This window comes from Chelonoidis abingdonii, chromosome 8, assembly GCF_003597395.2.
Source record: "Chelonoidis abingdonii isolate Lonesome George chromosome 8, CheloAbing_2.0, whole genome shotgun sequence".
NCBI lineage: Eukaryota > Metazoa > Chordata > Testudines > Testudinidae > Chelonoidis > Chelonoidis abingdonii.
Window position 1 is genome coordinate 43,987,277 of NC_133776.1, and position 15,354 is coordinate 44,002,630.

Below are 15,354 nucleotides of genomic sequence, written 5' to 3' on the forward strand. Positions count from 1 at the left end.
AGTTTTATTATTTATTGTTAATGTAGCATGTCTGGTATGCAAAAGTCTCTGCAATTCCTAAACAATGGAGGTAATCAAGTATGAATTCCAGCCTTAACTTTCAGCTGCTGGGTTTGCCAATTTAAACCAGATGCTGCTACACTATTTTAACATTTAGGGCTAGATTTTATATTCTTACATTGACTAGTACCTTGCTCCATCAGTGGTCTCACTGGAGTTAATAAGCTACTCTTGGGGCATAGCATTACTAAACCCGAAGAAAGGCATCAGGATATGGTTAGTGGTGGATGCTTTCCAAATACATTGAAGAAATGCATGAGAATTTTTGTTTTAAAACTGGAATGCTAAAGTAAGAAAACAAAGCCCAGCTTCCACTGTTGTGTGTTGTATTAGGACTAATTCATGGCAAGTATGATTCTAGCCATGATGGGGGAAATACTTTATACAGGTAACTGACGCAAATCTTTGTCATTTGTATGCAGAAGGGAGGAGAGGGGGTTACTAGGAGGGAAGAAAAGGACAAAAGGAGAAAGGGGGCTAAAGCGTTCCTGGCCAGGCGGTTGCAGACGCTATAACTTTTTCATGTATCAAGTATCAGAGGGGTAGCCGTGTTAGTCTGAATCTGTAAAAGCAGCAGAGAATCCTGTGGCACCTTAACAGATGTTTTGGATCATGAGCTTTCGTGGGTGAATACCCATTCATCTGATGAAGTGAGTATTCACCCACGAAAGCTCATGATCCAAAACGTCTGTTAGTCTATAAGGTGCCACAGGATTCTCTGCTGCTTTTTCATGTATGTGCTTCTGATCCCCTTCTGCAGCGCAAAAGGCGCCCCGCAAACCCAGCGCGTTGGGAAACGCTGTAGGTGTGTCGCAAGGAGCTCCTCTTCTCCCACATCCCCCGCAGCCAGAAACCCAGGGGCGCCGTTTCCATCCAAAGAGGCCAGTTTCACAACCCGGCGCGGGTGCACGGAGCGGGAGCACGGAGCGGCCATTAACTCTTGCAGGGCCTGACTCGCGGCGCCTGCGCTGGTGCTCTGGGTGTGAGCGGCGGCGGCGCGAGCGGGCTGTCCCGGGGCGCAGCGCCGAGCCATGGTGAAGATCAGCTTCCTGCAGCCGGCGGCCGGGCTCAAGCCGGAGAAGGCGGCGGAGGGCGATGGGGTCAATTCGGAAATTCTCCTGCCTCCGTGCGGGGTGAGTCGGGGCGCGGGCTCCAGCGGGCGACCCCTGTTCTCCGTCCCGGGCCGGGGGAGCAGCAGGGTGCAGCGCGCCTCCAGCCGCCGCGGTGCCAGGGGAGGCAGGGTGGCCGCTCTGCGGGCGGCCTGTGCCTTGGGGTGTGGGGCTCCCCCATGCACGGTGAGCCTGGGTGTGGGGGCTCCAGACATGTTAGCACCCCCGCACTACTGACGCCCCCACCCCCATGCACGGTGAGCCTGGGTCTGGGGGCTCCAGACATGGTAGCGCCCCCACACTACTGACACCCCCCCCATGCACGGTGAGCCTAGGTCTGGGGGCTCCAGACATGGCAGCACCCCCACACTACTGACTGCCCCCCCCATGCCCAGTGAGCTGGGGTTGGGGGCTCCAGAGAGGCAGCCCCCCCTATTGTCCCCGGCCATGAGCTGGGTGTGTGTAGGTGTCCAGATATGTTATCTTATCCCCTACCCGGTTCCCAACCCACTCTGAGTCCTGTGTTTGTTTTTATTGGGGGGGGGGGGGCTCTACGAATGTGTCTGTGCTTGCTTCCTCAGTGTATTATGAGTCTGGGGAGCCGTGAGCGTCTCCCCTTCACTCTCCCCCCCCCCCTTTGTGCATTGCTAGTCTGGGTGGCCACAGGGCCTTTGGGGTCATTTTAGGCCCCAGAGCTGGAGAGAAAAGAGCAGCGAGCTGGGACACAGAGAGCGCATGCTGACTGGGTAAAAAATATGCACTGCCTCCTGCTCTGGTTTGTAAGCCTCTTATTTTGCTACAGAGGTTTTTAAAGTGAAATCCTGCTTGCGAAGGCGGTTTCCCTCTTCCATCCCCTGGGCAGTAGTGCCATGGTGGTGTTGGGGAACCAAGAAATCTTGTTCGTGATGGCTCTGGTGCCTGCTTTTGCTTAATTTTAGACTTCTTCGATATCACTCCACTTCTCTGCTCTGCGTTCTTCTTGTTGATCTTTCACTTGCACGTTTTCCCTCCTGTCTAGAAGGAATGGCTGTCATTTCCCTCCAAAGCCTGCCTGGAACATAAATAAAACAGCCAGATTTGAGCATGCAGAGCCCTGTTTACCATTTGGGATTTTTCTGTTAGTTTGTTTCTATATAGCTGAGTCTGTATGGGGAGATCACTTCCTCCTTCAGCCACCCCAAACTCATGTCCAGATAGCCTGCTGAGTCCCTGGGTGGGCACATCTTTGTCCCTGTTATTTAGGAAACTGTCCGTGACTCTTGTGAACTGCAGCCCCCTTTGTCTGGACGGTAGATCGACTTGGAATTAAAAAGACATCAGCAGATCTTGGCACACTGTTGACTTGTTACTGCGACATCTGGAGTCATTTACCTGACATGTGTTCCCCCCACCCCCATAGCTGGCCTCACTTACGTTTGCTGTTAAAGGGCTGCCCATTGAAACAAGGGCCCATTCTTTCCTACCTGTTCCTAAAGTCACAAATTCAGTGTTATATGATGTCAGCCAGTTCCATGTCAACAGATTGTGATGTCATAGGTAAAAAATTATAATTGTATGGCTCAGTCAGGGACAAGCTGGGTTGTGAGAGGGGGAGACATCCAGTGTTTTCTTGATGGTAGCAAAGGAAAAACAGAAGCATTGGTCAGCTTTTAATATTAATTATACCCATTTTTCACCTCCCTGCCCACACCAAGTTAGACCTGATATGAATTCTCTGTAAGCTTTTTTTTTTTTTTTTTTTGCAGGGGTGGAGGGAGGGGAGTGGAAGGGCTAAGCATATCTACTGCTTGTGATTTTCTTGCATGAGCAGACACCATAAAAGAACAAAGCTGTATGGCATTGTAGACATTGGTTTGTCCTAGGGTGAGAAATGGGCATATTGAGAGGCAGCTGGGCATACTATTGTAGGGAGTGGTCCTGCTTGGGCAGTAAAGATACAAGATGGGACCAACAAATACAAATATTGCAGCAAATAACGTCTTTTGGCCCTGGGCATTCACTTGGGTGGAGGTGATCTGGGGCTAATTGTTCCAGGATGATCAAATGAAAAATGTCTTTTGATTGAAGTTCATCATTAGCGTGGAGAAGAGAGTGAGAGAAATGAAAATCTGAGGTCTTGAGGAAATTCCGGGATCTTGGAAAAATTAGTAACCAGGGGAAGGAAGTGGTGATAAGAGCTTGACACAATTGTGCTCAGATTATTCACTTTTTCCAAGATAGGAGTTGATGTTCCCAACTTGAATTTACTTTGCTGGCTTTGATTTACTTTCGGTGATGGATGATTGAGAAAGGAAAGGTCTTGCACAGAGGTGACTAGTGGGAAGGACACAAAAGGAGGTATTTGCTAAGCGGGTAGGGGGGAGCCCTGTGGAGATTGGGATCCTGCCAGGCACAGAGGTGTTTTGGGTGTATTATTACCTCCTGGGAGTACTAGGTTGTTCTTGGGATCCTGGGATCTAGTGGATGCTGATGTGTCCCAACCAAGGAATGCTGTAATATGGTAATTGGCAGTGCTTATTGCATGCTAGTGGCTGTGTATAGGTGTCTCTCAATCGGAATAAAGAACTATTCCTAGATGAAGAGGTCAATATTGTCACATATGGATAGGAATCTAAGTGCTCCTCAAATCACATGAACTGTTACGAGCTCATCCTGCAAGGTGTTCTTTGGGGGTGGACCCCCACTTGAAGTTAATGAAGGTCCGTGCAGGTGTGCATGTGGAGCGTCTGCCTGAACTGAACAACTTACAGGATCAGGGCCAGCTTAACTGACAACACTATCTGATTTAAAATGCTTGTGAAACAGATGGTGGCATTTAAACAACATTTTACATCCCTTCACAAGTCCCTGAAAGTGTGTGCAAAGTTTGATTATTTATTACATCCTGATATCCCACTGTGTTGAGAAAAACTGTGATGTATCCACGTTTGTTGATACCAAGCTGGTTGTTCTGAAGTGCATTCTGGCTCTGGGAAGTGTCTGCCAGAATGGGATTGTGCAATTCTCTATGAAGGTTCCATTTAAAAAGGATTAATAATAGGTGGTTTAATAAATTGTCTAATTTTTAGAGTCCAGCAGGTCAATAGACTGATCAAAACCGTGATCTTCTCTAACACCCCCTACTGATGTGCTTATAACTATACATAAAATGTATAGCTAGTGTCTGTGTAACAGGCTTAAAACATCTATTAATCATTAACCCTTTATAAGCTATTTATAAATGGAACCTTAAGATAAAGTATCACCATTTATGGTCTCTCCCTGATTTTCGGATCCAATTTGCTCAGGGTTATTTCTCTTTCTCCTTCTCCCTCCAACTTTCACCACTGAAAACTCCACCAGAATTGGAAAATCATGTGGGTCTCTTTTGGCTCGCATGTCATTTGCAATAAAGATTTCTACAACTGGAACTTAGTTAATAATTTTACTGAAGTTGCATGAGTCAGATTAGGATCCATCTTCTCTTCCTCTGGTCTGTTGAAAATAGGAGTTAAAAAGTAGCAAAAGCTTACTTCACTCAGCAGTGTTACCAATGCAAAGCATTCAAAAATCATGAGGTTGGCTTAGATCACGAGGTTTAAAACACAAACGAATGTTGGGTCATTCTTCTTTGCCTTTTGGTTTCTGAGTCTTTAGGATGCACTTGGGTCTTGTTTTCAAGCTTTATTTTTTTCCTCCAGCCCCAAAGAAATATACTGTTTTTAAAAATGAAAACTGGGACTCTTAAATAGTCTCTGGAGTCCAGCAGTTGGGGCTTTAAGAAAAACACCAAATATTGCAAGATTTGTGATCAAATTGAAAGTTAGCAGCACCAAGTCAGTGACAATGAGTGCACACAGGGAGCGTGTGAGAGAGTGGTATTTTTATGATGTCACTTTCCAGACTAGAACCATGCTCTAAAGGATTAGATATTTATTGATATTATCCTGTGTGTGTGTAACTCATGCTAACTGGACCAAAAGGGAGACATATTTCTTTGTGTGAGTAAGTTATATAACAGAACAACTTTTACTTACTCAGTGGGGTTTCTCATTCAATAGGGGAAGGAGTAGGGGGGCCGTGGTATTGCTACCCTTTCTTCTGCACTGCTGCTTTTGGCGGTGCTGCCTTCAGACCTGGGCACTAGGACAGTAGCCACCACTGTCCACTCTGTCTTCAGATCTGGGTGGCTGTATACTAGATTTCCTGGGGGAGACTAGATTTCATAGTTTGTGACGCAATTTTCACGGCTGTGAATTCGGGAGACCCCTAATTATAAAAAGTTCGTAAAGGAGGAGTCTGACAGCAAGCCCAAGTGATGCAGCAGGGAAGTACAATGCTGCACAGTTGAGGTGATTGGTTTCATTTGGAGAGACACTGTAATTCAAACTCAGTCAGAAAGTCTACATAATTTTGAGGCAATCACAATATTTGAATATTTCGTAGTGAAAACAATCTACTTGTCATTAACACAACTTGGAAGACTCTTAACAGCCTTGCTGAGTGTGGATTCAATAGTCTTTGGGGTTATGTAGTTAGCAGAATGACTTGTATTATCTTTTAATAAAATATATTTCAACGTACTTAACTGCTTTCAGTATGAGTTTTAATCAGGCTTCAAGATAGATTTTGAAGTGGAAAAGTACAGTTATATATGCAGATATTTTCAAATACACTGATGACAAAACAGCTTATTGTCTTTTATTTGTGTATGATCATGACACACAGGTAAAGTCAAAAGATTTGTTTAGACAGCCTTAAAAAAGGCACTCAAGATTAACAGACCTAACCTGTGATGGCCTCAGCTCTCCACCCCAGGAGTAAGGGTAACTATCCTACAAGGATGGTGCAAGATCTGGAGTAAGGGGTTTCTTAAAAATCTCTTATGGGAAAGTGGGATAAGGGGGTTTGGAAGATAGGGTTGCCAACTTTCGACTCACACAAAACCGAACACCCTTGCCCTGTCCCACCCCCCACTCAATCCATCCCTCCCTCCTTTGCTCTCCCCACCCTCCCTCACTTGCTCATTTTCAGTGGGCTGGCTCAGGGGGTTGGGGTGCAGGAGTGGGTGAGGGCTCTGGCTCTGGGTGTGGGTGTGGGAGGGGGCGCTGAGCTGGAGGGTGGAGCCGAGGGGTTTGGTGTATGGGAGGGGACTCTGGGCTGAGGCTTTGGGGTTGGGCTGGGGATGAGTGGTTTGGGGTGTAGGAGGGTGCTCCAGGTTGGGATTGAGGGGTTTGGAGGGTGGGAGGGGGATCAGGGCTATTGCAGGAGGTTGCAGGGGCAGGAGATCGGGGTGCCAGAAGTGAGGGCTGAGGGCGTGAGCTCTGAGGTGGGGCTGGGGATGAGGGGTTGGGGGTGCAGGAGGGTGCTCCGGGCACAGGTCGAGGGGTTTGTGGGTGGGGGATCAGGGCTGGGGCAGGGGTTTGGGGTGCAGGAGGGGATAAGGGGTGCAGGCTCCGAGCGGTGCTTACCTCAGGCAGCTCCTAGAAGCTGCGACATGTCCCCCCTCTGGCTCCTATGCAGAGGCATGGCCAGGTGGCTCTGTGTGCTGCCGCATTTGCAGGAGCTGCCCCTGCAGCTCCCATTGGCTGGGAATAATGGCCAATGGGAGCTACAGTCGGCACTTGGGGCAGAGGGTAGCACATGGAGCCCCCTGGTTGCCCCCACATGTAGGAGCCAGAGGGGGGACATGCTGCTGCTTCTAGGAGCCGCGTGGAGCCACAGCAGGTAGGGAACCTAATGTAATCCTGTTGTGCCACCGACCAGACTTTTAACAGCCCAGTTAGCGGTGCTGATCGGAGCCACCAGGGTCCTGTTTCGACTGGGCGTTCCAGTCGGAAACCAGACATCTGGCAACCCTATTGGAAGAAGGTATTCCTAATTTCCAGCAATCTTTTTGCCTGGTTGCAGTTCAGTTGCCTTTGGTCAGAAACTGTGACTGAGCTCTCCGCTCTGCTGAGTGTGAAGCAAAATGCCACTTCCAGCAAATGTAGTGTTGGGTGTCAGCAAGCAGGACTGCAATAGTGCTCAGTTTGGCTCTGGTAAGACTGCACTTGGATTACTATGTTCAGCTGTGGACTTTTAATTTCCCAGGGAGACAGATGCCAATTGAAGGGAATGCAGAAGGAGTCATAAAATGATCAGGGGCTTGAGGTATTGATTTAAGATGGAAGGTTGAAGAGCATTGTTAAATAATGATTAAATCTGTGAGATATTCACCAACACCTTTCAAATATTTGTAAACACAGAGAGGGAGCAGAAATACTTAGCATGGACTGAGGGAGCTGGGGATGTCAGAGGGGGATACAGATGGAAGTAATTGGATGAAATTAAGGAAGGGAACATTTTTAAATGTTTAAAAAAATCTTCCTGCCACAAAATGGGCAATGTGTTAACTTGGTGTGGGTGTAGGAAATTATCCAGCATTGGAAGAGCTAGCAGCCTCATCCCTTAACTATTGAAATCAAATGGAAATTTTGCCATTGATTTAATCGGAGCAGGATTGGGACCTAAAATTTTGAATTGGTATTCATGCTTTTCATCTTGAACCTGGTCCAAAGTCCACTCAAATCAATGGAAATCTTTCTGTTCTCTTCAGTGGGCTTTGAGTCATGGCTATTCTGTTCATCACTGTGTGATGCTGAAAGTGCTTATTGCATGGCCATGTCTGCTGCCCTGTGATCATCCTGTACCCCTTGACGGAGCCTAAATCCTTGCTTCTTTTTGTGTGGCCTCCCTCATATCAGATGGACCTTTATTTTGTGGCATACGGATTTTCTCCCTGCAGAGTTGCTAGCATCCACTGTAACAGCTCTGAAGATGATATAGCAGGTATAAAAACAAATAAAAGGAAGTTCTTCATGCAACGCACAGTCAACTTGTGGAACTCCTTACCTGAGGAGGTTGTGAAGGCTAGGACTATAACAGCATTTAAAAGAGAACTAGATAAATTCATGGTGGTTAAATCCATAAATGGCTATTAGCCAGGATGGGTAAGGAATGGTGTCCCTAGCCTCTGTTTGTCAGAGGGTGGAGATGGATGGCAGGAGAGAGATGACTTGATCGTTAGGTCCACTCCCTCTGGGGCAGCTGGCATTGGCCACTGTTGGTAGACAGATACTGGACTAGATGGACCTTTGGTCTGACCCGATACGGCCGTTCTTATGTTCATATGTGATGTGCAGGGGCATTGTGTTCCCAAGGGGCTGTGATTCCTGCTACATGTAGCCAACATTCCTTGTTTTCTTGGCGATCTGTGTTTAAAGCAGAGATGGCAAGGATATGTTTAAACATAATAGCTTTTCTCAATTTGCACTTCTCTTGACCTCTCCAGTTATTATAGAAGTTATTTCTATGTCAGGAAGAGGTTTCTCCTTTTGTATAAGCGTACAATGAAGACTCAAAAGAGTAGTGTCCAAGCCATGTTGGCAGAAGTGCTTGTCAATGTGATTCTGGTGCAGGTGACACCAAGTGTTAGTGTATGTTGTGCAAATTGCAACTGAGTTTACCTGAACTCGGCTGTACTGTAAAAATTCTGAAGATGTTTCAACAACCTAAATAACAGTTGTCAATGAGAAAAGGTACAAAAGGGAGATAAAATAACTGTATTAGTCAAAACAAAAAAGCCAAGTTGATATGATTCAAGGACTGTTGAAATTATGCTTGTTAAAAACAGATGTGGAGCTGTAAATTAATGAGGCAAAATTGATATGTTGGAATTAGCCCTAACTAATGGACAGAATAATGAGGGGATAGATTGTTCCACCCATCACTCCCTTTGCGGCTTTTTAAAAGGAAGAGATTTTGTGAGAAAAACAAAAAGAAAAAAACCCAGAATGAAAGAACAGACAGAGGCTACTGGAGCAAGCTTCACCATCATACATGCCATCCCCCCCCGCCTTCCCCCCGTGTCTCCTGCAACCCTGAGCCTTTGTCAGCCTGATCCTGAGAGGTATCTTGATGAGACCAGGGTAGAGAGAGGGATCCAGATGACTTTGCCACCCTTACTGGCTCCAGCTGACTCATAATTACTACCAGAGATAAAACAGGATTGAATTTTAACAGCAGAGCTACATCAGCTGTAGTCCATCTCAACTGATTTCTTCACTTACCTAGTTATTACCATCTTTAATGCCATCTAAGAGACTGTCAAACAAGGGTTTGTTTTCCTTCTGAAATGCTCTGCAGCTGAAGGGAAAGGGAACAAGAAATGTTAAAATGCATGCCTTGCTTAATGCTTTACATTTCAAATGCTTTAACTGGTTTTCCTTCTTTTCTGTATCTTGAATAAAAGGTTAACAGGAATTTTAATGGTGTGTTTGCCATGGTATTACACAGGCTGAGGTCTCTGCATACCAAGCGCTAGACCTTGTTTAATACTGTTTTAATGTTCAATAATAACTGGGTTATGTTAACACCTTTAGGTCATATTTTCCATCTAAATTAATACAACACTTTCTGTGGCACAAGATAATCTAGATGGCTACATGGGAATGGACTGTGCTTTGCCTGCTTGTAAAAGCTGCTCAACACCAGGTCTAAACTAGCAGTTACACAGTGTTTAGCCAAAGTCATTCTGCTAGTATGGTTCCAGCCCTCATATAGTGAGAGTAGGGCTCTGGTGTGTGACTTCTATGCAGGATGGCTTGTGGAACAACAGTGCTAGGTTGAAGAATTTGGGGGCCCTGTGCACTACAGAAATTGCCCTCCCCTAGTTCCTCCACCCCTTCACTCAAATTTGGCTTGGCATCCACCTGTCATGGTGCAGGTTCAGCCAAGTCAGATCTTAATGCTCTGACCTCATATGCCAGGTCACAATCGCACTCACTCAAATTTGGCCAGTCTGCCGCACCATCACGGCAGAGGGGTGGCCAGGCCAAACCTGAGCAGCGCTTTGACCCTGTATGCCAGGTTGCAATGTCACCCACTCAGACTGGGTGGTCAGGGGACAGAGGTGGGAGGATTGGGAAGGCATTGTTTGAGAAATGGCAACTATTTCCTGCGGGATCCACTCTTCTGGAATGATAGTATCTTAACTGGATTTTAGACATTATTGCTGGATATTCTAATCAAGGATAATATAGGCTGCTGCTAAAACTGGAGGAGAAAAAAGTTGGTAAAATAGCTATTTCTAACAGAAGTGCTAAATAATACTGGGGTTAGAAACATGGGAATCTCTTTCAGCAAATGATATTTAGTCTGAGGTGTTGGAGGATTTCTGAGCCTGTGAATTTTGGTTTCTTAAAAGTGAACCCTCAAGCTGAATACATGTTTTAAAAACTGAACAGGATTCCAAGTCAATATAAAATTGCAAATAGGTGTGTTTCTAGCATGAAAATGGATCTTTCATTTACCTCCCTTCCTCACTATACCTTTCCCCTTGAGAAGTTGGTAATACAGTAAGCATTGTGGCAAAGCATGGGGATCTAGCTGAGTGTCTCAAAAAGGGATAGTAATTTTAATAAGCATGAGTGGAAAGAATGTGAGAAAGAGGCAGTAAGCTTATCTCTATGTGGAACACAGTGATCCAGCTGCCTCCCCCCTGCCTCCCAGGGCTCTTGAGAGTGATTTTTTTTTTTTCTTTTTAAAGTTTGAGACATTTCTTTTGAGATGCAGTAAGCTCTCTGCCAGTCTGTCTGAAGACAGTATTTCATAAGAACATAAGAATGTTCATACTGGGTCAGACCAATGGTTCATTTAGCTCAGTATCCTGTCTTTGGACAGTGGCTGGTGCAAGATGCGTCAGAGGAAATGAGCAGAGCAGGGCGATTTTCCAGTGAACCATTCTCTGTCATCCAGTTCCAGCTTCTAGCAGTCAGAGGTTTAGGGACACCCAGTGCATTTGGTTGCATCCCTGACCATCTTGTCAACAGCATATGATAGATTTATATAGTGGCATTATGATATTTTCTATCTTATTACCTATCCATTTCCTAATGGTTCCTAAGATTGTCTGTCTTACTTTTGACTGCAGCTGCATGTTGAGTAGATGTTTGCAAAGAACTATCCACAGTGACTCCCAAGATCTTTCTTGAGTGGTAACAGCTACTTAAGACCCCAGATTATGTTTTCCATGTGTATTACTTTGCATTTATCAACACTGAATTTCATCTGCTGTTTTGTTTTGTTTTCATCTGCCAGTCACTCGGTGTTGTGAGATCCCTTTGTAACTCTTCACCTGTGCTTTGGACTTAACTGTCTTGGGTAATTTGGTATCATCTGCTGACTTTGCTACCTCACTGTTTACCCCCCTTTTCCAGATCATTTATGAATATGTTGAGCAGCACAGGTACCAGTATAGATCCTTGGGGAACACTGATGTTTACTTCTCTGCACTGTAAACAATGTTTAATCCTACCCTTTCCCCCGTCTTTTAACCAGTCCATTAAAAGACCTTCTTTTTTATCTCTTGACTTCTTATTTTGCTTAAGAGCCTTTGGTGAGGGACCTTGTCAAAGGCGTTCTGACAGTCTAGTACACTATATCCACTGGATCACCCTTGTCCATATTTGTTTGACCCCCTGAGAGGATTCTAATAGATTAAAGAGGCATGATTTCCCCTTACAAAAGCCATGTTGAAAGTGTTCCACAACAGATCGCGTTCATCTTCGTGTCTGATAATTCTGTTCTTTATTATAGTTTCGGTGAGTTTTTCTGGTAGTGAAGTGAGGTTTACCAGGCTGTAATTGCCTCTGGAGCCTTTTAAAAAAATGGATGTAGCATTAGTTATCCTCCACCCATCTCATATAGAGGCTGATTTTAGCGATGATGATACCACAGTTAGTAGTTCTGCAATTTCGTATGTGAGTTCCTTCAGAACTCTTGGATGAATACCATCTAGTCTTGGTGACTGTGACGGGGTGGACTAGCCCTGAGGTGCTGCCACACCCTGCCCCAGAAAAGGGCAGTAGAGAGGTCCTCCAAGATGCCTAAAGCAGCTGTGTGTGAAGCAGCCAATCAGAGCCCAGCAGGTTAGTATAAGAAGAGCTGCAGGGCCAGAGCGAGTTCAGTTCCTTGCTAGAGCTGGCGGAGAGTGGATGGTGCACCAGGCTGGCTGCTGGGACTCCACAGGGACAAGGCCCTGAGGTAAGGGTGAAGAATGTGCAGGAGCCGTGGAGCAGTGGCCCGGGGAATTATAGCAGTAACACCGTTTATTTAAAGGGCCATTGCGGACAGCTGCTGTCTATAGGGTCCCTGGGCTGGGACCTGAAGTAGAAGGTGGGACTGAGTCCCCTCCCCCACCATCACCAGCCACTGGGAAAGGGGCATGGACTTTGAGACAACCCAGAAGGGGAACTGTAGTGGCCCAGCTGAAGAGCTGGCACTAGAAAGGCCGTCAGAGGGCGAAGACACTACCTCCAGGGAAGGAGCCCTGGGGCACTGCTTTATTCCAGAGCAGGGACAAACTGAGAGACATCAGAGGGCATTTAGAGAGGCCCCTGTTGGACTTGTTGCTTAGAGCTGTCAGACAGACTGTGTATGACTTGGCTGGAGGACTGAGTCTCTGAAGACCCATCACAAACAGAGTGTGCAGGCACATGCACTTGGCCAGAGGGCACTCGCGAGAGGTGAGTGTGACCCATACAGTGACTTATTACTGTTTAATTTATCAATTTTTTCCAAAGCCGCCTCTATTGACACCTTAATCTATGACAATTCCTCAGATTTGTCTTCTAAAAAGAATCACACAGGTGTGGGAGTCTCCCTCACGTACTGCGTAGTGAAGACCGAGGCAAAGAATTTATTTAGCTTGTCTGCAATGGCCTTGTCTTCCTTGGGTGCTCCTTTAGTAGCTCAGTTGTCCAATGGCCTTGCTGGTTGTTTGGCAGGCTTCCTGCTTCTGATGTACTTAAAAAAAATTGCTGTTAGTTTTGAGTCTTTTGCTAGTTGCTCTTCAAATTTGTTGGACTGCCTAATTATACTTTTACACTTGACTTGCCAGAGTTTATGCTCTGTTCTAGTTTCTTCAGTTTGATTTGCCTTCCAAAGTTAAAAGGATGCTTTTTTGTCTCTAGCTGCCTGTTTTACTTTGTTGCTTAGCCATGGTGGTGGTTTTTTTGGGTATTCTTACTATTTTTATTATTTTATTTTGGGTATACATATAGTGTGATGTTTTAAAAAAGTTTCCATGCCGCTTGCAGGCATTTCACTCTTGTGACTCTTCCTTTTAATTTCCATTTAACTAGGCTCCTCTTTTTAAACTTGAATGCTGCTGTGATGGGTTTCTTTGGTATTTTCCACCCTACAAAGATTTCTAAGTACTATATCAGAGAGTAGTAGTCTCTGCTGGTATAAAAGTCCTGTGGTTCTCTAAGCCTATGTTATAAACTATAATCAAAATACATCATGTTATATCTTGTTGAAACCTCTCTCTCTCTCCCTCTCTTTTTTTTTCTGACCATTACATTCATGACCATGCATTATTACAGCTGGAGTAAGTAGCTGAGATAGAAATGCTTATTAGGTATTTCTATCTCAGTACTTATATGGCTCCTGTCACTGTGGTATTTGAATGCTTCCCAAGTATTTAGAGATAACAGCACTCTCTCCTTTCTCTACCTGTAGGCAAAATAGCTTGACAAGTTTAGTAGTTGGATTTTTTGCAGTGGCTTGTGTGAGTGGAGTGTGTGTCTACATGTTTGAGAAGAAACTGTTGCAGGGAAGTTAAGTGGAAGAGATGGGCTTTGTGTATTTTCTGAACACAGTGAGGTTAATGGTTATTCAGTTATTTCGTCTGGACATGAATTCCCGCCTTTGGCTGGGACCAGCTCCCATGACATTCCTGTCTCTTGCATTCCTGAGCCACCCACTAGTGACCAATGTTATTGTGATTCCAGTAGAACACGGCTGTTGGGCGTGGACAATCACACTGAAGAGAAAGCCATCTCTCAAAAGGGACATATAGAATAGTGAATCACACTCTGTGTTCAGCCCGAAGTCAAATTAAGCCTTTTGTTTTCAATCCCATAAAGGTGTTAATTGGATCACCACCTCTCCATCAGGCCTGGGACCGGTATAATAGCAACACTGCTGTTGCTGCTCTTTCCCCATCTCATTTATTTATTAAGTCTTTTTCATCTGTCATAGAAAGATAGGTATATACTATATATTTTTATCTGTCCATATGCCAATGATGTCTTCAGGAGTCAGTTGTTTTGATTTCAATAATACATTGCTGCTCAAGTGAGGGCACTTCTTCTATTCAAGAAAATACTGTTTGTAGATCAGAAAAAAGTTTAACTGGGTCCTTTCTAAGGAGGATGCATTATTGCAAGTGGTCTGTTTTTGTGCTTGCTGTTTGTTTGCACATGCATGAGGTTACAGGGAAGATTTATTTTCTTTTGTGAGACTGGTATTTTTTTTCCTAATGCCACGCATTCTAGCTCAGAGTCATCAATTTTGGCAAATACTGTTCTAGCTTAAAAAAGAAAAAATCTCCCTGATTTTATTTCCTATGCCGTCTAGATCATTAGTGAGCTATCACCTAATCTCCTAACTCCCAAGACTCTTTTAATAACAAACCTGAGAAGACTGAGTTTGTCTCACTGGGTTTTTAAAAACCGAAAACAATTCCTATGTGTGGTAAACTTTCTAGTGCAAGACTTATTTTGTCAAGATTTTTCAGATCCTGTTGCAGTCAGTGTAACTTACTCAGAGAATTACAAAAAGGGTCTGTCAAAAGATGGCTGGCCCTTGTAATTGAAGCATGTCCAACTCTTCTGTGACAGAACAAATGCTCCCAGTCTGGCCAATTAAGAGGGCAGGACAGCACCTAGGGGCTGTAAAAGATTGGGGAGAGTCTCAGTGAGTTAGAGAGGCCTGGTGAGAGTCAGGGCATGTCTACACTGCAGCCCTAAGTTGACCTAACATAGTGTGGCTGATGTCCACACTAGCCACCTCCTGTCGATGGGATGCGTCCACGTCCTCGCCAGGAGCAGTTACACTGAATGAAAAGCGGCAGTGTGGGGGTCTGAGAGCCAGGGCTCTCCGCTCCATGCAGTTTCCCGCCAGGAGTTCAGCTGCCCCCCCCAAGCTTCTCACTCTCAGCCAGTAGCAGGGGGCAGGTGCCTGGGCTTCTCAGCTCCCTGAACAGGGGGCCTCCAGGCAGCATCCCAGCTGGGAGTGGGAAGCTGGGGGCAGTTGGGCTTTAACTGTCTGGCTTTGAGCCATGAAATTGACAAGAATGACAGCTAACAGCCCATGTAAC

The 15,354-nt window shown here is 45.4% G+C and overlaps 1 protein-coding gene across 3 annotated transcripts in view; it reads left to right on the top strand.

Annotated features, from left to right (window-relative positions):
- Positions 1 to 1,016: 1,016 nt before the first annotated feature.
- The window catches only part of ITM2C (integral membrane protein 2C), a 51,783-nt gene continuing 37,445 nt past the window's right edge, over positions 1,017 to 15,354 (top strand). For 2 of the 3 annotated variants that reach the window (XM_032771268.2, XM_032771276.2), the window contains exon 1: positions 1,020 to 1,193. In XM_032771268.2, the coding sequence (XP_032627159.1) occupies positions 1,092 to 1,193 (102 nt within the window). In that variant the 5' untranslated portion in view covers positions 1,020 to 1,091. Of the gene's footprint in view, positions 1,194 to 15,354 lie in introns of all 3 variants that reach the window. The other variant, XM_032771285.2, reaches the window with a different exon arrangement.